Source organism: Pelodiscus sinensis, chromosome 1 (genome assembly GCF_049634645.1).
Source record: "Pelodiscus sinensis isolate JC-2024 chromosome 1, ASM4963464v1, whole genome shotgun sequence".
NCBI lineage: Eukaryota > Metazoa > Chordata > Testudines > Trionychidae > Pelodiscus > Pelodiscus sinensis.
Genome location: NC_134711.1, coordinates 189895906 through 189920808, shown reverse-complemented (window position 1 = coordinate 189920808; position 24903 = coordinate 189895906). Strand labels below are relative to the sequence as shown.

General features: G+C 48.0%; 1 protein-coding gene across 1 annotated transcript in view; it reads left to right on the top strand.

The window, feature by feature from the left end:
• The window catches only part of LOC112547000 (histone H4 transcription factor-like), a 31046-nt gene extending 22057 nt beyond the window's left edge, over window positions 1-8989 (top strand). Inside the window, exons 6-10 of the mRNA XM_025188403.2 lie at window positions 1623-1700; window positions 4416-4536; window positions 6025-6163; window positions 7697-7812; window positions 8179-8989. Coding sequence (XP_025044188.2) covers window positions 1623-1700; window positions 4416-4536; window positions 6025-6163; window positions 7697-7812; window positions 8179-8578 — 854 coding nt within the window. The 3' untranslated portion in view covers window positions 8579-8989. The remainder of the gene's footprint in view (window positions 1-1622; window positions 1701-4415; window positions 4537-6024; window positions 6164-7696; window positions 7813-8178) is intronic.
• The last annotated feature ends 15914 nt before the right edge of the window (window positions 8990-24903 follow it).

The window sequence follows — 24903 nt, the reverse complement described above, 5'->3', positions numbered from 1 at the left end:
CTAGCTCTTTTTTGAACCCGGATAAAGTCCTAGTATTCATCACATCCTCTGGCAAGAAGTTCCACAGGTTGGCTGTGCACTGAAACCTGCTGCCTCTTAATTTCATTTGGGGACCCCTAGTTCTTATATTGTGTGAATAAATAAATTACTTTTCCTTACTCACTTTTTGCACATCAGTCATCATTTTAGAGACCTCTAGCATATCTCCCCTTAGTCTTCTCTTTTCTAAACTGAAAAGTCCAAGTCTTTTTAATCTCTCTTCACATGGGACCCGTTCCAAACCCCTAATCATTTTTGTTGTCCTTTTCTGACTCTTGCCAATATATATTTTTTGAGATGAGGTGACCACATCTGTACACAGTATTCCAGATGTGGACATACCATGGTTTTATATAGAAGCAATAAGATATTTTCTGTCTTATTTTCTATCCCTTTTTAAATTATTCCTAACATTCTATTTGCTTTTTTGACAGCTGCTGCACACTGAGTGGATGTTTTCAGAGAACTATCCACAGTGACTCCAAGATCTCTCTCTTGAGTAGTTGTAGATAAATTAGTCCCCATCATATTGTGTGTACAATTGGGATTATTTTTTCCAATGTCCATTACTTTACATTTATCAACATTACATTTCATTTGCCATTTTGTTGCCCAATCACTTAGTTTGGTGAGATCTTTTTGAAGCTTTTCACAGTCTGTTTTGGTCTTAATTATCTTGAGCAGTTTGGCATCATCTGCAAATTTGGCCACCTCACTGTTTGCCCCTTTTTCTAGATCATTCATAAATAAGTTGAATAGAATTGATCTCAGGACAGACCCTTGGGGACCCCACTAGTTACTCTCTCCACCCTGTAAACTTACCATTTATTCCTACTCTTTGTTTCCTGTCTGAAACTGTTAATATTTTTAAACAGATTGTTGTCTGTTCAGAATAAAATTAATTTTATTGCTAATGAAAATTCTGCATTATCTGAAACAAGATTTTCTTCTAAAAAACATCAGAAATACAAAATAATACAGGTGGGACCTCAGCGGTCCTGAACCATGGAGTTTGCCAGACCTAGGGAGATCAAGGCTCCCCTCCTGGCTGTTGACCCTATTCCTGGGTGCCAGTCCTGGCTTCCTGGTGCTCCTAACTGCCTGCCCTGTTGTCTCCAGCCCTGCCAGGGCTCTGCTCCCTGCCCAGGCATGGGGCTGCACTCCCCACCGTACCAGCATGAGCTGGGCCCCCGGTCGCCAGCCCCGCTGCTTCCAGCTGAGCCTGGGATTCACTCCTTGTTGTGGCAGCCCCAACCTGGGCTGCACTCCCAGCTGCCAGCCACAGACAGGGCTATGCTCCCCACCGCACCCCTCTAGCTGCCGCTGGGGCTGTGCTCCCCACCGCCAGCCCAGCTCCTGAATCTATCCAGCCAGAGGCTCTCTGATCTAGCAATATCTGTGGTCCTGCCAGACTGCAAATGTTGCCAGACCCAGAATGTCCTGGATTTTAGAGGTTCAATCTATACTGAAATTGTTTCACTGCTGTGACAGTTTTGTGATCAAATTGGCAACTGTAATCTGTGTTTTTAAAACAGATTAATAAATATCTATTGTATCACTGATCAGTTGCCATTATATTTCAGAACAAGTATTTATTTGTCAGAATTGTGGCAAACACTTTGCCAATGAGAGGTTACTACGAGATCATGCAAGAGGACATGGTGAGTTTGAGTTTTTTAAAATGTATTTTCCATTAAACTATGTAGGGCAGCTATAGATAGCATTAGGATATTTGTTCATGTGTTAACTAAGAGATACAGTATACAGACTGAAGGCAATTATGAAGGCAATTGTGGGTAAACAGAAGTCTTACTATTAGAGTCCATATGAGATGGTTTTCTTCTCTTATCATTCCTACTAATTTAGACAATGAGAAGTTCTATGGCACCTTAGAGACTAACAGATTTATTAGGGCATAATCTTCCAATAAGCTTTTGTGGATAAAACCCCACTTCATCAGATGAATTGGAGTGAGTTTACAGAGGCCTGGGTATATATAAGGACAACAAAAGAAAGAGAGTACTTGTGTAAATGAGGCTAATCAAGTCAGGGTGGAAGTGGTTCATTCACAGTAGTTGATATTGAAATGTGGATATCAAGAGAGGGGAAATTGCCTTTTAACTCCACTCCAATTCATCTGATGAAGTGGGTTTTACCCATGAAAGCTTATGCCCTAATAAATCTATTAGTCTCTAAGGTGTCACAGGACTCCTTGTTGTTTTTGCAGATACAGACTAACACGGCTACTCCTCTGAGACTTTTCACTTGTTTAGGACTTTCTCCTCCTCATGTCCCCACATGATTATAAAGGTTGAGTATTACAGTTCCTTCTTAAGGTTTGTCTTCATGGAGAAGTAATTCTAGAGTTAAATAAGTTGTAATTTTAAAGCACTAAAGCTTTTGGAATAAGAGTGACTTTTTATAATCTAGTTTAATGAATTTTCCAAGTGGATTAAGCTCAATAAGAAAAGGGCACTCTTATTCCGGAATAAGAGTGTCCACATGTAGAGCTACCTAGTAGTAGCTACTGAGGCCTTGTCTATATTTATCGGAAGATTGACACTCTGGAGGTCAGTCTTCTGGGGTTCAATTTAGCAGGTCTAATAAGACAAGCTGTTAGCATGCCTTACTATATATATATTTTATATTGACTGCCCGAAAAGCATCAGATTAATTAGAAAATGACACATTTTGTTTAAACCCTCCCCAAAATGTAGATCCTGGCTAAATTCAGAGTTTCCTGTTACATGCACTCCTACAAAATCCCTACCATTGTGCCATAAGGAAATAGGTAATTATGGTTTTACTATAATAGGCCCTAGACTAGATCAAGGTTGGGCAAACTATGACCCATAGGTTACATCCAGCCTGTCAGCCATTTTAATCCATCCCTCAAGCTCCTGCTGAGGAGTGGGGATAAGAGGTTTACCCTGCTCTGCGTGTGCTATAGCTCGGCTTGGCTTCCAGAAACTGCAGAATGTCCCGCTTCTGGCTCCGATGTGTAGGGGCATCCAGGCGTTCAGCATGTGGTCCCTGACCCAAGCAGCTTCTGCAGCAGTGCCTGCAGATGATGTAGCAAACAGCCGCATGTCAGCACCTTTGCTTCTGGCTGCTGCTTGCTGCTTCTAGGAGCTGCTTGAGGTAATTGCTGCCAGAAGTCTCCTATCTTCCAAACCCTTTGATCCCAGCCCAGAGCTCTTTCCTATACCCCCAGGTGGAGCCTTCACCTCCTCCTGCACTCAAACCCCCATTTTGTGAGCATTCATGGCCCTCAAACATTTTCTATATCCTGATGTGGCCCTCAGGCTAAAAAGTTTGCCCACCCTGCTCTAGAGAGTCAAACTCCCTCTTTCCTTCTGAAATCTGTTTCTTTCTTGATTAAGGCCTTGTATGTACTGGCATGCTTTGTCACCAAAAACTGCCTATTGGCAACAAAACAATGAGAGCGTTTACACTGTAATGCGACTTTTGTCAGGAAAACCACCCAGTTTTGGCAACAAAACATCCACCCTGCGAGAGATTTTTGTCTTTTCCCCTCCCTCTATTGTCGACAAAGAACCAGTGTGGACTCTGCTGTTTGTTTTGTCTAGAAAACTGACTTCCGCCAGTATCCCACAATGCCTGCCCTCATGGCTGTGCTCATTGTCATGTGATTTCTGCTGCCCTGTACACATGCACCCCTCCCCTTTCAAAGCTCTGGGAAGTATCTGGCGCTAAGTGAGCTGCTCCCTTGGGGGAACAAACAAAGAGCAAATCATTGGACTGCTCCTGATGTGCCCTGTACTAGGAACACAGTGGCAGGCAGACTCTTGCTGCAGAGCAGGGGCTGGAGAGACTGCTATGCTGCTTTGACATTCCATAGCATGGAGAGCTCACAGGGGGAATCCCAAGAAGTGCAGAGATCAGCTCTGTCTTCCCACAATACTGCACTGTGGGATGCTTACCATGTTTTTCTCTATCTGTCAACATAATGCTAGCAATGTGGCCATGAAATGTCAGCAATGGGAGGCAGAAAAACTGGTTTGACTGGTTTTCACTTTTGGTGACTTTTGCATGCTGACAGCACTTTTGTCACCAAACCTTCCCAGTGTAGACAGAATATATAATGACCTTCCTGGTGTAGATATAGACATACCTTTTGAAAATACCTCATATATCTTTTCACCTGCATGTTTATTGAAATGCCCCCTCTTTGGCCCATATTCATTAGCCCTCTGTTCTCTTTCTTTTATCTTTTGCATTGTATACACAAATTGGTGTTAGTTGATATTTTTAGTGAGAATGGTTTTTTTTAAACGTTTGTATCATATTATACAAATGACTGAGTATCTTGGCAAAGGAGTGACATAAAAGTAAAACTTTTATTATTTCTCCAGTTACCCATGCTACATGTCCATTTTGTGACGTGGTGTGTACAAGTGTTTCCTCTCTTAAAGTGCACATCAGATTCCGACACTGTGAGGAGCGTCCTTTTCACTGTGATTTCTGTGAGAGTAGGTAAGCTTTGGAAATCTGGGATAACAAAGATAAAAAAACTTTTAACCCTTAAAATAGCCATCTTTTGCTCAAAAGGAAAATAGGTGGACTCATTCATTAGTCTGTCAGATCACAAAAAGGCACTTCTTGAACTTACAGTGGAAGTAGGATTGAATCTTGGTTTCGTAGCGTCAAAAGATGTCTTCCAGTATGCATACTGTAAGAAAAGATCATCAATAAGCAATTTAAGCCGTGGTTAATAACAATTTTTCCTTTTAATTGGGCATTTCTTAAATTGTTCAGTTTTGTCAACTGGAAGGATTACTGGATATTTTCTGTGAGAGTCACATGCTCCTTTTTTAAATTGGCCTACAGCTGCTGGATCATCTTACCCATTTCCTCTCTGCAGCTTCTATTTTTCTACTCCCCATCTGGTTCTCTAGCTTCCTAGTGTGTCTCTCTCAGCTCTCTTTACTTTTTCCAGTTCAGTCAAAGAGAATACTGATAGTGGCATCATTGATGGAGCAAAGGGAGGGAGCATAATGATATAGGACACACATACATAGGCAGGGCAGAATTATATAGGGTCTTAACACCAGTGCGAGCCAGGACTGCTTGGTCCCAGCTCGTGCTGAATTCCAGCAACTCCAGCCCTGGTCCATGGGGGAGCCCAGTTCCCCGCTGGGACCCCTATGGATGGGTTGCTGCTGGAGCAGCCTCTGTCTACAGTGGGTCTTGGCCTGCCGCAGGCAGAAGCTGCTTCATAACAGCCTCCCCTGTCCCTCCCCTGCCCCCGCTGCTTCTGAAAGAGGCAGCAGGAGGGTGGGCAGGGGGCACTGCGGAGACAGTGTTGAGGGGAACTGGCTTTTAAGCGGCTCCCTCCAGCACCGGCTCCTGTCCCCCACACCTTGCTGACTCTCACAGAGGCAGCAAAGGTAGGGGCGAGTAATTGATACTCCAGTCAACTATTGGCTAACATCCCTTGCCTAGGGAGAAAGTAGAATCAGAGATTACCCCCAGACCATAACAATAAGAGTTTTGGAAGTATTATTCCTCTTTCAGATTTTTATAATGGAAATAGAGAGGATAAGTGATTGTAGGTTTGGCCCAGCTGTCATGACAGGAGTCAGGGAAGGCCAGATTTGAGTGGCACTACAACATCATGAGCCAGATCACAACTCCACTCAGACAATTTGGTCCAGTCAAGGGAGCTGGGCCAAACCTGAGTAGCACTGTAATCCCATAGGTTGCAAAGCCTGGATCTTAGAGCCAAGCTTATCCAGCCATCAGCACAGGAGCTGCCTGTGAGGTGGGAAAGACAGAATCAAACTAAATCTATTCCAGGACCACCATTGCCGACTATTTACTGATTGCAGCAGGCTATAAATATTTACAAAGGTATGCCAAGCTCAAAAAAGTTGAGAACCACTGTACTAGACTACACCTCTCTGCTATTATTGCTGTTACTTGAATAGTACTAGTAATTTGTTTCATCTGTATGCTCTTCAGTTTTAAGAATGCTTATGATCTCCATAAACATGTTGAAACACACAATGATTCAGATGCCTACAGCTGTGATGTTGAAGGATGTGTTTTTACTTCCCGGACTTCACAGATCTTGAGACAGCACTACAAGAAAGCACATACAGTGGGTATTAAAAAAAGTAGACTAAGTATCTTTTAATAAACAATAAGGTCTGATTTTCAAAATGCATGTGTATGTCCAAATACCTGATTTGTACTTGCACTTAGGCTATTTGAGTGCATTAATTAGCTATATTGTTGCATGTTTCTAATTGTGAAAACTGGGTCAATATCATGTTTTTCTTTCCTGTAAAAATCAACAAGTAATTCCTAGCCTGAGAAGCAATATATTTCAAGAAATATACTACTTTATTAACTCATTAATTGACTGTATTAGTCCCTAGAACTAAAACAGCACACTAAAACCAAACTAGAAGTGGCTCATATGTATTACATGGTTTTGAACTTTTCTGAGTTATACAGGCAGTCCCCAGGTTACGTACAAGATAGGGACTGTAGGTTTGTTCTTAAGTTGAATTTGTATGTAAGTCGGAACTGGTACATATTATAGGGGAAACTCTAGCCAAACATTTCTCCAGAGCTCAGTTTTATTCTCCCACACCTCACTTCCCTCAGTCCTTTATTCTCAAGCTGAGGTATCTGCTGAGAAAAGCCGCTCCTTGTCTCCCTGGTCTGCTGGAGGGGGGGCGCTAGCTTCCCGTCTCCCTGGTCTGCTGGGGGGAAGCAACTAGTGCAGGGTTGCCTCACCCCGTTTGTAAGTAGGGATCTGATGTAAGTCGGATCCATGTAACCCGGGGACTGCCTGTAATGTCTGATGCATTACAATCCAGTACTGTCCAGGTGATGTTTGTGTAGGTGAAGTTGCTTTAGTGCAGTTGTGGGTACCCAGAGGCCCAATGGCCACATGCAGCTTATCGGGGTTCTATTTGTAGGTCGCAAGACATTTTGTTTACCATGCTGTGTTGCACAAAGTTGTGTCCATGTATACAGTTACCATATTTCACCGGTTGCTTATCTGTGTAGGTTTTTTCCTACCGTATTACTAAAGTGATACTCACATAAAGCAAAGGCATGGGAAGCGAGGTGTTTGCTGATTGCACACAACATTGACTATCAGAGCTGTATTCTCTCTCTCCATCCAGTCAGAGCGCTGCTATGGTTCATTCAGCACAGCCTGCAAATTCTAGGTATGCAAGAAGTGCAGTTAGCAAACTACCCTATTCCAGGAGACTGTCTTCTTTACAACAATCTTGCAGCCCACTGAGATGAAGGAGGACCACTCCTGCAGTCCACTCTCTAGAGTGTATAAAAATACAATTTTTATATTGTATTGAACCCCCTCCTCCTCCAACCCACCTTAAATTCCTCTCCAGGAGTCGGAGAGGGGGTTGTGATAGAACAAGACCTTTAAGAAATTGAAGTTACTATCACCCCGAGTGGAAGCCATAGTGCCTGCTATAAATAAAGATTGAGGTATCTGCAGTATAATTTTAGATTAGAGAGCTGCAATACTTAGTGGAGATTATCTACCAAAAATGTGTATTTACAAAATAATATACAGATAGTATTTTTATTAATTAATTTTACTATTTATCATCAACCTTAATTACTGATTTCCACACCATCTTTTCCTCAGAATAATGGCAAGCTAAAGTATAAATGTCACATCTGTCAGAAATGTTTTTCCTGGTGTTACACATTGACTCTGCATCTTCGCAAGGTGCACAAACTCAGCAGCCATTCTCGCTTCAGGTATATTATCTTACCCAAACCAAAAAATTAAATATTTTTTTTCCTGTGGGGGGGAGGCAGTATTGTATAAGAGCTACAGATTTTTTTTATTGGTTACCATCTAATGAGGAGCTTGTCTAATAAAATATATTATGAATAGATCTCTCTTCCATTCGTATTCATGTTTCAAGTCACACAAAGAAGTGCCATCATGCTTGTTTCTTTGTATAAACTGTTTCATTTAATGACTATTTTGTAAATAGCAATTTGTGTTTCACCTTTTAAATGGCTAGCCCTTTGGGTTTACTCAAATTTTGTGGTTTTATGCACATATCTATATAACACTACATTAATATGTATTTCATTATTTTAATTTTATTTTCTTAGATACAAAGAAGATGATGATGGGTACATGAGACTGAATGTTGCAGTTTTTAATACTGTCGTGGGTTTAGATCAGGATCTTGAGAACGAGATGGCACCAAATAAGTTTTCAGTAGTTCAAAATGTTACTAAAAAAGAAAGCTATGTCTCTTGTGAAAGAAGACATTCATCTGTGGAACTACATTCCACAGGATGCCAGAGATGGTCATTAACTACTGTTGAAAAGGTTATAGTAGAATCTGAGACCTCCATAACGAAGCCAGTGTATTTTGAACTTCAGACTACTCCACAGTCATCTGAAAACTCTGCTGCTCCCTCTGAACTAGATGAAGCAATGACATTGAACGCAAAGGAAGAATTAACAGAAATTGCACTGGACTTGGGAATTCAGATTGCTGTTTAAGAAAAAGGCACTTTCTTGCATTTTACCTTGGGACCTATTTAGTGTTCATGGAAGAGTTCATTATTTTAATTAAATATGACATTTACAAAGAGTCTGCCTTATCATCACTTGTCAAAGTTTGTATGTAATGTGTACATATGTATTAAATATGCTAAATACACTAAATTATTTTATCTGAACATATTATAGTATATCAAAATGGTTTTGCTGTATGTTCAGAATGTGATACCATGAGAATGGTTATACCTGCCAGAAAGCAATAGAACTGAGTCAATGGAGATGGTAGAAGAACAGCAATCTGGGCTCAAGGGCTTGAGGAGCTCAGTGGAGAAGTGGGACCCTCACATTTTTCTTAATATCATTGGATCTCTTTATTAATATACATTAATAAAATTTATTCACTTCATCTAGTTCAGAGGGAGCAGCAGAATTAACTTTATTTGTATTTTGCACTTTTATAAGCTTCCCCCCTTCATGAGGATCATGTTATTGTAGGCAGAGCTGGTAGTTACACACATAGTTAAGGTTTCCTAACATGTTCCATTGCCAAATGTTATAGTTCTGACTGAAATCTGTCATGCTGCACATCTGCCTTTGCATGATTTGGGGGGGGGGGAATATCTAAGAATGCAGTTTGAGAGAAATACATTTTCTTCATATTATACATATTATTGTAACTGTTTAATTGAAAAGCATGGATTTGCAAATTGGCAGAGAGATGTGCCTTTTGCTATCCCCACTAAAATCTGCCCGTTTGGCTAAATGATACACCTAAAAACAATCACAGTTCATACATGCTCAGTAGAGGCTTGTTAGAATTTTGCAGCTAAATTCTCAGAAGATTCTGTCTGTACTTAGCATGTTCCATTTCCACAAATGGAACATGGTCCTTCCAAAGGCTGCAGCGCTGAATAGAACTTCCCTGGAAATTGTGATTTCTGGCCGCAGATACTATTGTAGTGACTGGCACAAGAACTGAGAGCATAGAAACTCTCTCTCCTATGCTCTTAATACCTGCCATTTTAATGTCCATGTAGAATGGAGGAGAAGGCAGCAGTGGAGTGCTGTGGAGTGAAGAGAGGGTTTCTGTGGGTGTCGGGGAAGATAGTGGAATAAGACAAGAGTCAGGAAAGGGAAAACCAAAACAGGAGCCTTGAGTGATGGTTGTGGGAAAGGGAAGAAAGAGGCTGATTGGAGAGTGCTAGGATAGAGACAGAGTGGAAGGGAGAAAGGAAGAGTGAGTCAGTCTTGATGGGGAGGTGGGGAGATAGAGAAATGGGGATAACAAGAGTCTAGTCTGTGCCACTGGAGCAAAACCAGGAACAGAACTCGGAATTCTTCACTCTCACAATTCCGTTGTCAGCAAATGAGAATGAAACCCACTGACGGTATGTGCATCTCAACCCTCTCTAGTGGGTGGTCTAAGTAGAAAATGATAGTGTACTACTGCTGTTAATTGCTCCTTTAGCTCAAGTGGCAGAATTTGTGCTGTGGACCTAAAGGTTCCAGTTCTGCAGCAGTCAATATGTTTCCACATGACAATTTTTTTAATTGTTTGTTGTTTTTTTCTTTAGTAATAATTAGAAAATAACATTTGAAAAAATGTAAAGTTGCAAAGTCAAGCACTTAAAAGTTAGGAAATGCCAGAATTAGGATTGCTTGTGCAACCTTAGTTTAGCCCCCTTGTGTGTATGCATTATGATAGTCATTTATTATATGATCAACTATAAATTTTGCTATAGAACCTCTGCCACATTTAGTGCACTAATTTTGGCACGCCTTAATTTCTGAGTGCTTGACTTGACCTTACTGTTCTTTAAACATGGGATATTTGAATACAGTTACACAAAATTGAGGTGTACTAAATAAAGTTCAAAGCATTCTTTGTATGCTAAAGCATAGAAACATTTACTCTCTTACTACAAAATGTCAGTTGTTGGCAGGTCATCAATTGCATGATGACAGTAGATTGGGGTGGATCCAGGTATGGTTATTCATTCCTCATTTTTTTTATTCTGATCTTGCGCAGCCCTCTAGGTCACACTCCTTCACAGTTCTTATAGTGGTGTAACTATGCTTCCTGCAGTAATCACTATGTTTTAACTAGCTTTCCCCCCCTTTTTTGTTCATGCTATATTAGTATTGCAACAGCTGTTTTAATAAACTACAAAAGTATTGGGCAAGTCCGTCTTTTTAGTGCTGGATTAAGTCAAGCAAACGAAGCGGAAGAATGATCTACTAAATAAGGCATAGGAATGGGAAGCTGAAGTGTTCTGTTCTGTTTCTGACATAGGCTGCTTTGGTGATCTGGTACAAATTCTGTGTGGGATCCATAAGGGGATGCAGGTGTAGTAATGCTAAGCATTATAAAGCCTAACTTTTAGTTGCCTAGCAAATCTCAAGAACACCTCTGCTATCCACCAGGTCTGAATTAGGTTTCTTATACAATGATTGGGGAGAGACAGGAACCTCACACTATGATCTGCAAAGCCTGCTTGCTATGTTGGGAGCGGCTTAAGGTAGAGAATGGGAGATGCTGATAAAAGGGTTGTGTGTGAAGACTTGCCCCTCTCTCAGAGATAGGTGTATTAGTCCAGGCTGCAAGGAAGTGCCTGGGTTTTCTTAGCAACCCAAAAACCAGGGAAATATAGGCCTTGAGCAGCCTATGTTGCATATGGGCTTGAAACAAAATGACTGAGAACACGAAGGACCTCCTTTATAACACTTAGCCTAGGAGCGTGAATATTCATCCAACGTATGGGAGCCCCCCCAATCAAATTCCTCCCCTCCTCTGGAGGACAAGGGATTTGAACAAGGGACTCTCATCCAGGACCATTCTTAGAGGCATGCAGAATACAGGACAACTCTTGCCCTCTGCCCCAGACCTCACCCCCACTTTCCTGTAAACCCCTGCTCCTCCCCATCCCATGCTCATTCTACCCCTTCCTTCGAGTCCTGTCCTCTCTCCCGAGCGATGCTGGGAGCCAGTGAAGCAGAGTGGAGTAGATGGGGGCTAGTAGCACAGTTGCTGGACTCCCGCACCACCCATGTACCCTGTAACGGGTACAGAAGAGTGTGCCCGGCCAAGCTTAATGTCCTCCTGAAGTGTAGAGCCCCCCAAAGTACAGGATCTGAGGCAACCACTCCAAACTATCGTATGGACAGGACAGCTCTGTTGCCAGCTCTCAGGTGAACTTGCTTTTATGAGAACTCACCGGAGAGAATCGATCTGGCAGGTATGCTCAGAGATTGCCTACCAGATTGGGCCACATCCATGCAACTTCGATAGCCCAATATCTATTTGTCCCAGTGTATGACTGGCACTGGGCCTTAGGCAGGAGATAGATACCCGGATGCCAATCATGAGGCAGTAGTGCATATGCTCAGGCAGGAGATAAGCCCCCAGGCCTCTAGAGTGAAGCTGCAGATACCAGTTACAAAGGAAGAAACACAAGTGCCAAGTGTTTAAATGTCTACAGGGTTTTGTGGATTTCACTGGTGTCTAAAAACAGGACTTTGGCACCTAAGTACTTTTGCAGATTGCACCTACTGTGCCTTACTTTTCCCACCTCTAACATATTTCTCTACTTTCAGAGTTTTTATGTGTTCAAATATTACAGTGAAAAGCACAATCAAAATGCCTGTAAAGGTCCTCACATTTTCAAAACCAGTCACTAATATCTTATGCCTCAGTTTTTGGATGGTCAAGTTGAAACTTAGAGAATGTGGTTTTCAGGATGCTGAACATCCATTAACTTCCATTAATTTATTCCCTAAATCTGCAAGGATATGTGCACTTGCTTATCTTTATACAGGTGGAGCAGTCCAATTGAAACCTTGACCTGACTTTAATTTAATGGGACCCTGGAGGAGGCTAGCCAGTCATAGCAATTGGGGAAATGCAAACAACAGAGGACGCCCTTGGTAAGTAGCACAGCTTTCTGGAAGTGCTGAAGAGAGTTGTTGGGGGCAGGAGGGTTGCAGAAATCAGGCTTGGGTCTGTGTGGTGTTACCACCAAAAAAGGGCTAGTCAGTTGTAGAACAGGGTGTTGATGGACTCGCTCCATGTTAATTGGCCTTACAGATCTCACCAAAAGTCTCACGAAGATGCTGGGCAATCTGCCTCCACAGGTTCCTTGGCAGAGCTGCTGTGTTCATTGTCCCATTAAAGGTAACATTCCCACGCCACTGGGCCATACGGAGAGGTGGGGATCATTGCTGCACAAAGGCAAGCCACGTGAAGCCATGACAGAAGCCACAGTCTTGAAGAAGATCCTCCCGTGCTTCCCTGCTTACTCACAGCAGCAATATATCTTCCAGGATAAACTCAGCCTGTGGAAAATGTGAGAACATTATTGATTATAGGATCCCCCTACAGTGCTGGCTCTTTCCAAGACACATATGGCATGACGACAGTAAGGCCCAGCCCCTGAAATCCCCTGCCCCAGTGGTTAGCTTACCATTTTGTGGGGTTTGTGTGTTATGTGCTCACTGTAGGAAAGCCAGTCAGCAATAGGAATGAACAGTGCTTGTGTTTAAAATGGGTCATGTCAGTGCAATGTCTTAGTGTTAACAATGGTGCCTCTGTAAAATGTGGCATTTTGGCTTCCTAGGTTTAACCTTGGGATCCCAGCCTTCCTTGTTATTGCCAGATGAGTGGCTGTGCAGGGCAAGGAAGTGGCTGTGGAAAAGTAAAGAGGACCTGTTGAATGAGGTTCTGCTGCACGCTGCCGCTAAAAGAAAGAACTGAAGGAGTGAACAGAAGAAGAACGTTGAGCACTGGAATGAAGCTATGGAGCAGCTCTTAAACATGGAGTGCCAAGCTGCTGTGCTCCGGGCCAGTTAGCACTGAAGATGGAGCAGTTTCATGACCTCTCCCCCATCCCAGCCCCCATGCCAAGCTGTTTTCCATACAACCACCACCACCACCACCCACCATCACTGCCAACACACTTTGGCCACCAGCTTGTCCACAGTTGGCACCCGCTACATTCCACAGCTGCCCCTTCCCTGTCTGGCCCTGAGACTCCCACAGGCACTCAGTGCTCTCAACCCCAGTCCTCATGAAGTCTAGTCCTGCTGAACTGCAGCACTTGTTGCACAGCACATCAGCTGCCAGGGCTGCACATGATTCACGGACATACATAAATTTGTAAACATGCTGGGGCCTCAGTTCCTCCCTTCCCTCCCCCTCCCACAAAGTACAGTGTGTCAGCGCTGTGTGTGTATCCTACGCTTGTTTATCTATATTATTTTTAAACAGTTTTCCTGCGGGACGATAGTAATGTCATCACATCACTCTGCAGCTGGAGGGAGAGTGTTTGGTGCTGTGCTCCACACTCCCTTCCTGCCAGAGGGGCAGAGCCAGGCCAGCCACAGCCTTGGTCTAGCCCAGTGGTCCCCAACGTGGTGCCTGCGGGCGCCATGGTGCCCGCTGGGCCATTTATATGCGCCCGCGGAGCAATCTGGGCTGGCCCCGCCCCCGGGCGTGCGGCAGGTGCCAGCCCCGGGCGCATGGGAGGGCCCATGCTATGGGGTCGCGGCGCGTGCCGGTGCCGGCCCTGGCCCCAGATGCGCTGCGCATGCCAGTGCTGGCCCCGGGCACGCAGCACCTTGGGCGGCCCCTGCCCGGGGTCACAGCACATGCCGGTGCCGGCCCTGGGTGTGTGACGCATGCTTGGCCCCGCCCCCAGTCACGTGGCCTGTGAGTGCCTCCGCCCCCGTACGCCCAGCGCATGAGCAGCCCCTCCCCCAGGTGCCCGGCAGCCTCAAAACGTTGGGGACCACTGGTCTAGCCCAACCCTACCCCCCAGTGGCTTGAGGAGGAGAGCTGGGCCAGCAGTGGCCTCAGTCTGGCCTAACCTCTCCCTGTCCCCCAAGCAACCGTAGTGGGAAGAACCGGCACAGGCCAGGGCTGCTACACTTTGGCCTAGCCCTCCTCGGCAGCTGGGAGGAGGGCTGGGGATTCCTACCCCCAGAAAAGGGGGGGTTGGTGAGCGTAGTGAGCAGGGGGCACGGCCCCCTAGTTGTTTTAATAAATGAAATTCTTGGGTTTGAAAGCAATCTTTACTCCATTACATGAAAGCAAGCAAGCATAGCCCAGCAACGCAACAGGAACCTTTCTAGTGAGTGCATTGTACAGACCAATCAATCACAGTCACCTACTAGCATTACAGGCTTTCCACTTATGTCTATGGCCACAAATATTACTGGCTTTCAACATCAAATTGCTGCCTCAAGGCATCCCTGTTCCTTGTGGCCTTGTACTGTGCACCTCTAATAGCCCAGATCTCTAGCTACTCAAACTCAGCCTCCGGGTTCTGAGCCTTCACGATCTAGCTCTGTGTGAAGCTTTCACCTTTCCCTTCACAAATATTATGGAGGCTACAGCATGCGGCTATAAGCATAGGAATGTTATCATTGGTACGGTACTACTTCCCATACACGTGTCAGCGGGCTTTTAAACTGCCAAAATCACACTCAACAGTCATTCTGTACCTGCTCAGCCTGTTGTTGAACCACTCCTTGCTATGTCAAGGCTCCCAGGCTGTGTCTAGACTGGCAAGTTTTTCCGCAAAATCATCTGCTTTTGCGGAAAAACTTGCCAGCTGTCTACACTGGCCGCTTGAATTTCCGGAAAAGCACTGACGATCTCCTCTAAAATCAGTGCTTTTCCGGAAAAACTATGCTGCTCCCGTTCGGGCAAAAGTCTTTTTCCGAAAGACTTTTGCGCAAAAGGGCCAGTGTAGACAGCAGAGTACTGTTTTCCGCAAAAAAGCCCCGATCGTGAAAAAGGCAATCGGGGCTTTTTTGCGGAAAACCACATCTAGATTGGCCACGGACGCTTTTCCGCAAAAAGTGCTTTTGAGGAAAAGCATCCTGCCAATCTAGATGCGCTTTTTCGAAAATGCTTTTAACGGAAAAGTTTTCCGTTAAAAGCATTTTCGGAAATTCATGCCAGTGTAGACGTAGCCCAGTGTATAGCTTCATGAGCCATGACATTGAGGAGTAGATGGAATCTCTCAGGATCACAATAGACATTTCCCCTTCAGACCTTCTGGTCTGGAAAGAAAGTCCCCGCTTGCATCTTCCTGAACAGACAAGAGCTCCAAAAGATGTGTGCATCATGCATCTTTCTGGACCAGCCTGCGTTAATGTTTGTGAAACACCCCTGGTGATCCACAATCACTTGGAGAACCATGGAGAAATATCCCTTCTGATTAATACACTCACGCTACGTCCATACTGCTTCCCTTTTGCGGAAGAGGAAATGCAAATGGAGCGGTCATTAGCATATGTTGCACTCTCATTTGTATATTCGCTTCCAATCCTTTTTGCGGAAGAGGTTTTTGCACAAAAAAATACCATGTAGATGGGGCCATTTTGCACAAAAAACCCTTTTGCGCAAGAGCCCTTATTCCTCAAAAAATGAGAAAAAGCAAGACACTCAGAGCTATGAAAGTGGCTTTCCATGTCCAAAAGATCTGCAGCCATCATCCGAGATGTGCATGATGATGTGATCCCACCACCCAGCAAGTAACCACACTGTAAATCACCTATGGAAACAGGCTCTCAATGCTGTTAGCTACTCCCTTTGTGGAGGTGGGTTACCTGGATTGCTTGGAGAACTTTCTGGTACTGTGACCACATAAAAGCACAGCCACAGCAGTGATTTAAACTTACAAATGTAGACAAAGCCTGAGCCCCCTCATGGCCAGACTGCAGTCAGGTAGTTCTATTGACACTAGAGCAGTGGTCATCAACCAGTAGCTCAGGATTTACTGGTAGATCTTGGTGCCTCTGACAGGTGATCCTGACTGGTTTGGCCAGGAAGCTATCAAGTGCAGCCTCCTTCATCTGCCCCTCCTCCCACTGATGTGCAACTCCTACCCTTTGCCTAGGAGCTGTCTCCTCAGGAGCTTCCTTACTTTCTGTGCAGGGCAGGGGAAGGAGAAGAGGGGTGCTGATATCAAGGTGACCCCTCTTCCACTCTGTATCCCATCTCCACAGAGCAGAGAGGGGACACCACAGGACCGGGGGTGGAGTTTGCTGGCTGCTTTTGGGAATGGTGCAAGACCAGGACAGGGGTGAGCCTGACTTTGCCCCTCTGCACCACCACCCCAGAGCCACCTGAGGTAAACAGTGCCCTGCTGGAGCCCACATCCCAAAACCCTATCCCAGTCATGAACCCCCTCCTGCTCCTCAAGTCTCTGCCCCAGCCCCAAATACCCCTGCATCCAAACACTCTCCCAGAGCCTGCACCTAGACCCTCCTTCAGCACCCCAACACTCTCCCAGAGCCTGCACCTAGACCCTCCTCCAGCACCCCAACTGCCTCCCCCAAGCTCAGCTCACAGCCCCTCTCACACTTCAGATCCCTTAATCCTATGGCTCTTAACTGGTGGTCCATGGTGACTTTTTCGGTGGTCCACAGGAACAGTGTCCAAAGGCACACGGCGTGAGAAGGCGCCACCGTTAGGCTGTTTTACGCCGTGTTCACAAGCACGCGGTGCATCATCCATAGCGTTACCTAGGACACAACCGCGTTGTGTTGCCAGTAACTTCCGTCTGAGGCTCTGAGTGTCAGTGTAGCTGCCACCATCATACCGAGTGGTTGCTGTGTACGTCAGAGCGTCGTCCTGTGCTACATGTGCTGGAGGTGATCTGTGGAATGAAACAAGTTGAGAACCACTGCTTTAATCCAAGACCAGAGCCTGCACCCCAACCCTCTGGCCCAGTCTGGTGAAAGTGAGGGAGGATGGCGGAGAGAGGGAGGGATGGAGTGAGCAGGGCGGGACCTTGGAAAAGGGGCACAAAGGAGGGGGGACAAGTTGGGTTTGAGGTAGATCTTGGATTACACTTAAATTCAAAAAGTGATCTCATGCTTAAAAAGGTTGGAGACCCCTTCATTAGAGTTAGTGAAAGTACACTGTTTCCCTCCACCCTCAAGAATTCATTTGATTGGCATCTTAGATATTTCTATGCTGCACAATTTCCTGGCTACACTGTTAGGTCCCCAGCAAACCAGACAGCTTAAACAAGCTGTCGCGGGGTACGCCCCCGTCAAGGGGTTCGGCCCCCTCCTACCGGGCCTGTCCAGCCCCCAAAGTCCCAATGCAAAGGTCCCGGCCCTTCTATCCGGGCATATACGGTACTAAAGTCTCAAGGCAAAAGTCCAGGCCCTTCTATCAGGGCAAATACGGTACTAAAGTCTCAAGGCAAAAGTCCAGGCCCTTCTATCAGGGCAAATACGGTACTAAAGTCTCAATGCAAAAGCCCCGGCCCTTCCATCAGGGCCTGTACGGTACTCCAGTCTCAATGCAAAAGTCCGGGCCCTTCTATCAGGGACAATACGGTAGGAGAGGCCTAGCCGCTCTGAGAAGCCTCTCCTGGCCCGGGGTTTGTTTGTCCAGGGTAGGGAGAAAATGGGTGGTAGGGGGACCCGGGCCCTCCCTCTCCACCGGGTCCCAGCCCAGGGCCCTTTAGGCAGGGTCTATGGCTCCTGCCGGCCCGGCGGGGGCTCCGGCCGATACACGCCGAGCCAAATATTGTTTCCCTTGCCCTGGGCTGCTTCCTACCACGCCCTGGTTCCCCCCGGGCCCCTTCGCCTCTCAGGCAGTACCTGTCGGGGTTGTGGGCGCGCTCCTGCCGCCCTTGGTCGGCAGCTGCGTCCTCCGCGTCGGGGTCCAGCGCGGGCAGCGACTCGGGGCCCAGCGGCTGCAAGAACACTGGTCCGGCCTCGGCTCCTCCTTCGCCCTGGGGCCTTCTTGACTGCCGGGCTCCCTCGGCCTTTATACCCGGCCGCTGCTGGGAGCATGCCCAGCAGGGTCGGAGGGGCGGGGCCTTCTCTGCCACCTGGGCCTGGGCTATCCCCTGCTCATCAGTGCGGGGCCTGTCCGCCCCGTCACACACCTTCCCCCTTAAATGGGTAGTTACCGTCTGCTTGGCGCCGGTTTCTTCTTCTCCTACTCGGGAAAAGAAATCAGCATTTATATGAGTCTTACCCGGGCGGTGGGCCACTTCGAAATCGTATGGTTGCAGTGATAAGTACCATCGCATTATCCGAGGGTTGGTGTCTTTCATACTGTGTAGCCATCTCAGCGGGGCGTGGTCAGTTACCAATTGGAAGTGGCTACCTAACAGGTAATATCGGAGTGCGTCTATAGCCCACTTTACAGCTAGGGCCTCTTTTTCAATTGTGGAGTACGTCTGCTCCCGGGGAAAGAGTTTCCGGCTTAGATAGAGCACCGGGTGCTCTCCACCGTCCCCTTCTTGGGCTAGTACGGCTCCTAGTCCCCTCTCAGAAGCGTCTGTCTGGAGGATAAAGTCCTTCTCGAAGTCAGGGGGGACCAACACTGGTTCTTTCACCAGACGTTTTTTTAATGCTTGGAAAGCCTCTTCACATTCTTGCGTCCACCGTACCTTTGTCGGCATGGAATTCCGGGTCAGGTCCGACAGGGGTGCCGCCAGTGTTGAAAACTCGGGTATGAATCGGCGGTAGTAGCCCGCCAGTCCCAGGAATTGGCGAATCTGCTTCTTCGTTGTTGGCGTCTTCCACTCCTGCAGGGCTTGTACTTTGTCAACTAAGGGTCTCAACGTCCCTCTCCCCACCGTGTACCCCAGATAAGTCACCTCCCTTCGTCCCAAGTGACATTTCGCGGGGTTTGCCGTGAGGTTCGCTTCTTCGAGGGCTTTTAGTACTGCTTCAAGGTGTTGGAGATGTTCCGGCCACGTGTGGCTATAGATGACTATATCGTCTATGTATGCGGTGGCGTACAGCTGATGAGGGCGTAATAGCTGGTCTACTAAGCGCTGGAAGGTGGCAGCTGCGCCATGGAGGCCGAAGGGCATCGTGACGAATTGGTACAGCCCGAACGGGGTGGGGAAGGCAGTCTTTTCCTTGGAGGTCGGGGTCAGCGGAATTTGCCAGTACCCCTTAGTTAAGTCTAGCGTGGAGAGGTACCGGGCTTTTCCCAGCCTCTCGAGTAACTCGTCCACGCGAGGCATGGGGTAGGCGTCAAATCTTGAGATGGCGTTGACTTTCCGGAAGTCGATACAAAATCGCATCGTTCCGTCAGGCTTCGGGACAAGCACGATGGGGCTGCGCCACTCGCTGCGTGATTCCTCAATCACCCCCATTTCTAGCATCGCCTGGATTTCTCTTTGCACCAGCCCCCACATCTTCCGGGGTAGTGGACGGTGTTGGTCCCGAACCTTGTGGCCAGGTAGGGTGTTTAGGTGATGACTCATCACCCTAGTCCGGCCTGGCTGGGTAGATAAGACGTGGGCGTATTTCTGGACTAGGCGGAACAGCTCGTCTTTTTGGCCAGGGCTCAGTTCTTCCCCCAGAGTGGCTGGTTGGTTCGTGGGGGGGTCGACCACCAACGGCCCCAAGTCTTCGTCCGGTGGGCGGGGATCGATCAGGAGTCCTTCCTGCACCTTCCATTTTTTTAGCAAGTTTACATGATATATCTGTACTCCTCTCTTCCTCCCCGTCAACCTCACCTCGTAATCGACAGGCCCCACTCTGCGCACCACCTCAAAGGGGCCCTGCCACTTGGCTAGTAACTTTGATTCTTGCGAGGGTAAGAGTAGGAGCACCCGGTCGCCTGGCTCGAACGTTCGTAGTTTTGCCCCTCGGTCGTAGTAGCGGGCTTGGGTCTCCTGGGCCTGCAAGAGGTTGGTTCGGGCGAACTCCCCTAGCTTCTGCAAGCGCTCTCTCAATTGTAACACATAGGGGACCGTCCCCATCACACGGGACTCCTGCCCCTCCCAGTCCTCTCTCAGGAGATCAAGGATCCCCCGGGGCTGCCGCCCGTATAGGAGCTCAAAAGGGGAGAAGCCCGTGGAGGCTTGTGGTACCTCCCGTACTGCAAAAAGCAAGGCCGGCAACATTTTGTCCCACCCTCGGGGGTCCCCTTCTACGAATTTGCGGAGCATTGATTTCAGTGTCCGATTAAACCGTTCCACCAATCCGTCTGTTTGTGGATGGTAGACAGTCGTTCGCAGGGCTCGAATGTTTAACAACCGGCACAGCTCAGCCATTAATTTGGATGATACATTGGTGCCCTGATCGGTCAGTATCTCTTTCGGTATCCCCACTCTGGAGAATACCTCAAGGAGTTCCGCGGCTATGGTAGCTGCGGTTGTATTACGTAAAGGCACAGCCTCAGGGTACCTAGTGGCATAATCCACTATGACAAGAATATATTGGCACCCTGAGCTAGCCTTCTCGAGAGGGCCCACCAAGTCCAACCCGATCCGCTCAAAGGGAACCCCCACCACTGGTAGAGCCACCAAGGGAGCCTTGGGTACCCCCTTTGGGCTGGTGCGCTGGCATTCAGGGCAGGATTCGCAGAATTCCCGTACCTCTCGATGGATCCCTGGCCAAAAAAACCTCTGGGCCACCCGCTGTAGTGTTTTCTCACGGCCCAAGTGTCCGGCCCAGGGGCTGGCGTGGCCCAACCGCAGTACCCCCTTTCGGTACCTGGAAGGGACTAGGAGCTGCGCGAATTCCTCTTCAGTCTGCGGGTCCTGAACCACTCTGTAGAGCCTGTCGTTTCGGACCTCAAACCTCGGGCCTTGCGGTCCTCTTTCGCCCTCGGACCGCTTATCCTCCGCCTCCTGGACTTGCTCCCAGGCTCGGCTTAGAGTCGGGTCCTCCCTCTGGTCCCGCATAAAGTCCCCTCCGGCACCTGGCCACTCCGCCTCTCCCTCCCCTATGGGCAGGGGCGGGGGTCCTGCTGTGCCCAATGTCCCCGCTTCAACTCTCGATTCGTCACTGGGTTCGGGGTTGTCACCCTGGGCGGCTACCGTCTCTCCTCGGGGCCGTCTTCCTACTTCGGGAGGTTCCTGCTGGGCCCACTCTTGGACCAACCTGCGGAGACCGGGCCAATCTCGCCCCAGTATTACCGGGTACGCCAGTTGGGGGGCTAGCCCTACTCGACAAATCCTCTCTTCGCAGGAGTCTGCGATCCGCACCCAGGCCGTCGGGTATGCCTTTATGTCCCCGTGCACACATTGTAGCAGGACTGGCCCCCCTGCGGGTTCGGGGCTCTTTACCAGGTTCTCCTGTACCAGGGTCTGGCTACACCCGGAGTCTATTAGGGCCTTGACCAGGGTCCCTTCTACCCGTACCTCCGCCACGGCCTTTGCTGGCCCACTCCCCCGAGCCCTGTGCCCCGAGCTTGGTACCTGGGCATATCCACTGTCTGCGGTCGCCTTGGGTTGCAGTCTCTGCCCTTGCTGGGCGAGTAACCCTTCCGTCAGCTTCCGGAACAGCTGCCCTTGTTGCTCCAGTTGTAGCGCTGTCCACTGCTGCAGACTCCGGCTCAGCTGCAGGAGCTGCTCCCTCTGCCTCTTGGCCGCCTCTTCTAACAATCTCTCCACCTCCATCTCGCTCTCTCGACTCCCGATGGTTCTCTCTCCGTTGGGGCGTTCGTGCTCCCCTTCCCCCCCTAGGTTCAGGGGTGCAGTACCCACATTCTCCACCATGTTGTCGCGGGGTACGCCCCCGTCAAGGGGTTCGGCCCCCTCCTACCGGGCCTGTCCAGCCCCCAAAGTCCCAATGCAAAGGTCCCGGCCCTTCTATCCGGGCATATACGGTACTAAAGTCTCAAGGCAAAAGTCCAGGCCCTTCTATCAGGGCAAATACGGTACTAAAGTCTCAAGGCAAAAGTCCAGGCCCTTCTATCAGGGCAAATACGGTACTAAAGTCTCAATGCAAAAGCCCCGGCCCTTCCATCAGGGCCTGTACGGTACTCCAGTCTCAATGCAAAAGTCCGGGCCCTTCTATCAGGGACAATACGGTAGGAGAGGCCTAGCCGCTCTGAGAAGCCTCTCCTGGCCCGGGGTTTGTTTGTCCAGGGTAGGGAGAAAATGGGTGGTAGGGGGACCCGGGCCCTCCCTCTCCACCGGGTCCCAGCCCAGGGCCCTTTAGGCAGGGTCTATGGCTCCTGCCGGCCCGGCGGGGGCTCCGGCCGATACACGCCGAGCCAAATATTGTTTCCCTTGCCCTGGGCTGCTTCCTACCACGCCCTGGTTCCCCCCGGGCCCCTTCGCCTCTCAGGCAGTACCTGTCGGGGTTGTGGGCGCGCTCCTGCCGCCCTTGGTCGGCAGCTGCGTCCTCCGCGTCGGGGTCCAGCGCGGGCAGCGACTCGGGGCCCAGCGGCTGCAAGAACACTGGTCCGGCCTCGGCTCCTCCTTCGCCCTGGGGCCTTCTTGACTGCCGGGCTCCCTCGGCCTTTATACCCGGCCGCTGCTGGGAGCATGCCCAGCAGGGTCGGAGGGGCGGGGCCTTCTCTGCCACCTGGGCCTGGGCTATCCCCTGCTCATCAGTGCGGGGCCTGTCCGCCCCGTCACACAAGCCAATGTTTATTCTTTGCTTTCTCTTTGAAGGCTATGCACACCTGTAATTAACAGCAGTTACAAGTTAGCACACAGCTCTTTCTAAGCAAGCAATCTTTAGGCAAAAGTGTCTGGAGAGATCGCAACTTCAGGATCTGGCAAGTGCCTGTCTTTCTGAGCCTTCTCTAAGGAGGGAGGCCATAAGGTCCTTTCCATCTGCTGAATCAGAAAGATCCTGTGTCAATTTAAACTCTTTATCCAAAAGTCCTCTCTTTGACTGTTGGGCTATGTCTACACTGGCGGGTTATTGTGCAAGAACGGCCATTTTTGAGCAAGAATCCGCAGAGCGTCTACACTGCCCTCCCGCTCTTGCGCAAGTAAATTTACAGTACGGTGTGATAAGAGAGGGTTCTTTGTGCAAGAGTTATGCTATTTTTTATAAGGTGTAAGCCCTCTTGCTCATGAGCTCTTGCGCAAGCGGGCAGTGTGGACACTCGGCAGGGATTTCTTGTGTAAGAGAGCCCTCTGACTAAAATGGCAATCAGAGCTTTCTTGTGCAAGAGAGCGTCCACACTGCCATGGGCGCTCTTGCGCAAAAGCACAGTGTGCACATGGCAGTGTGGACATTTTCTTGTGCAAGACTTCTTGCACAAGAACCCTTGCTCAAGATGTTCTTGCGCAAGAAGCCACCAGTGTAGACATAGCCTTAGTGTCTGGAGAACCCTGTTCAAACCAGTGTAAGTGAACCTCTCCAAGTAGTGGTATTTCTCTGGAGGTGTTGCAACTCGAGTGAATTTGTTTAATCACCCCTCACTATTCTTAGTTCCTAAAGGTCTAAACCCTCTCCCATGGATTGACATGCAGTCCCTGGGCCACATTTTACATAAACTTAAAGTAATATCTTGCAAAGATATTGCAGGACATTGCCACAATTGTTACACTATAAAGTTAAGCAGGTGCTTTGCAGAATCATGACCTTAGAGATGCTCCCTACTACTAACAAAGAGAAGCTTTGGTGCATAATAATCATTTGTGTGTGTGATTGTCTTGGGCTTTGATTCCATTGGGTTTGGAGTCAGGCTAACTGGATTCAAATGGCATGGTTCTCTACTACAGCTAATTAGCATAATAATCTTTATCTGCACTGATCAGACAAATGGTGATGGAATATGGTTAGCAACACTCCTGTTTAAACATGATTGGAGCTGGCAGGCACCTGACCCCTAAACAAACAGGACTTGATTTCATGTGGTTACTTTTTTAGGCCTCAGTCCTTCACTACTTCAGTATGCCATTCTTTATCTCTCAATTACGTACGTCTGGATGGTTCTTTTCCTCCAGTTAACTCAGAGTTTTGTTTAACTAGCTTAGTTCTCACAATGTTCTCAATTATTCCAGAGGCAAGTCTTTGTGTTCTACTTTATGTATTACTAGTATTATTATTAAAGCAGAATAGTGATAGAAATGTAGCCGTGTTAGTCTGGTGTAGCTGAAACAAAAGACAGGACTATGTAGCACTTTAAAGACTAACAAGATGGTTTATTAGGTGATGAGCTGGGTCTGGCCCACGAAAGCTCATCATCTAATAAACCATCTTGTTAGTCTTTAAAGTGCTACATTGTCCTGTCTATTATTAAAGCAGGGTATTCTAGAGTATTGTTCTAGATTAGGGGTGGGCAAAAGGGCCTCCACAGGCTAGATCCAGTCTGCTAAGTAGATGAATCCAGCTCGCGGAGGCCCTGCCGCTCCCCCGCCCCCAGGCCAATTATAGCCTGGGGGCGGAGGGAGCACGCAAAGCCTCATCTGTTCCTGCCAGGAGCACGTGGTGCTTTTAAGCACCGTGTGCTGCTCACAGGGTGGGGGTAGAGCAGAGGAAGCTTCATGTGCTCCCCCGCCCCAACTGGCCTCAGGGCAGGGGAGCATGGGAAGTCTCCTCCCGCACCAGGGGCAAGGGCACCTATGGGGAACGTGAAGGGGGGA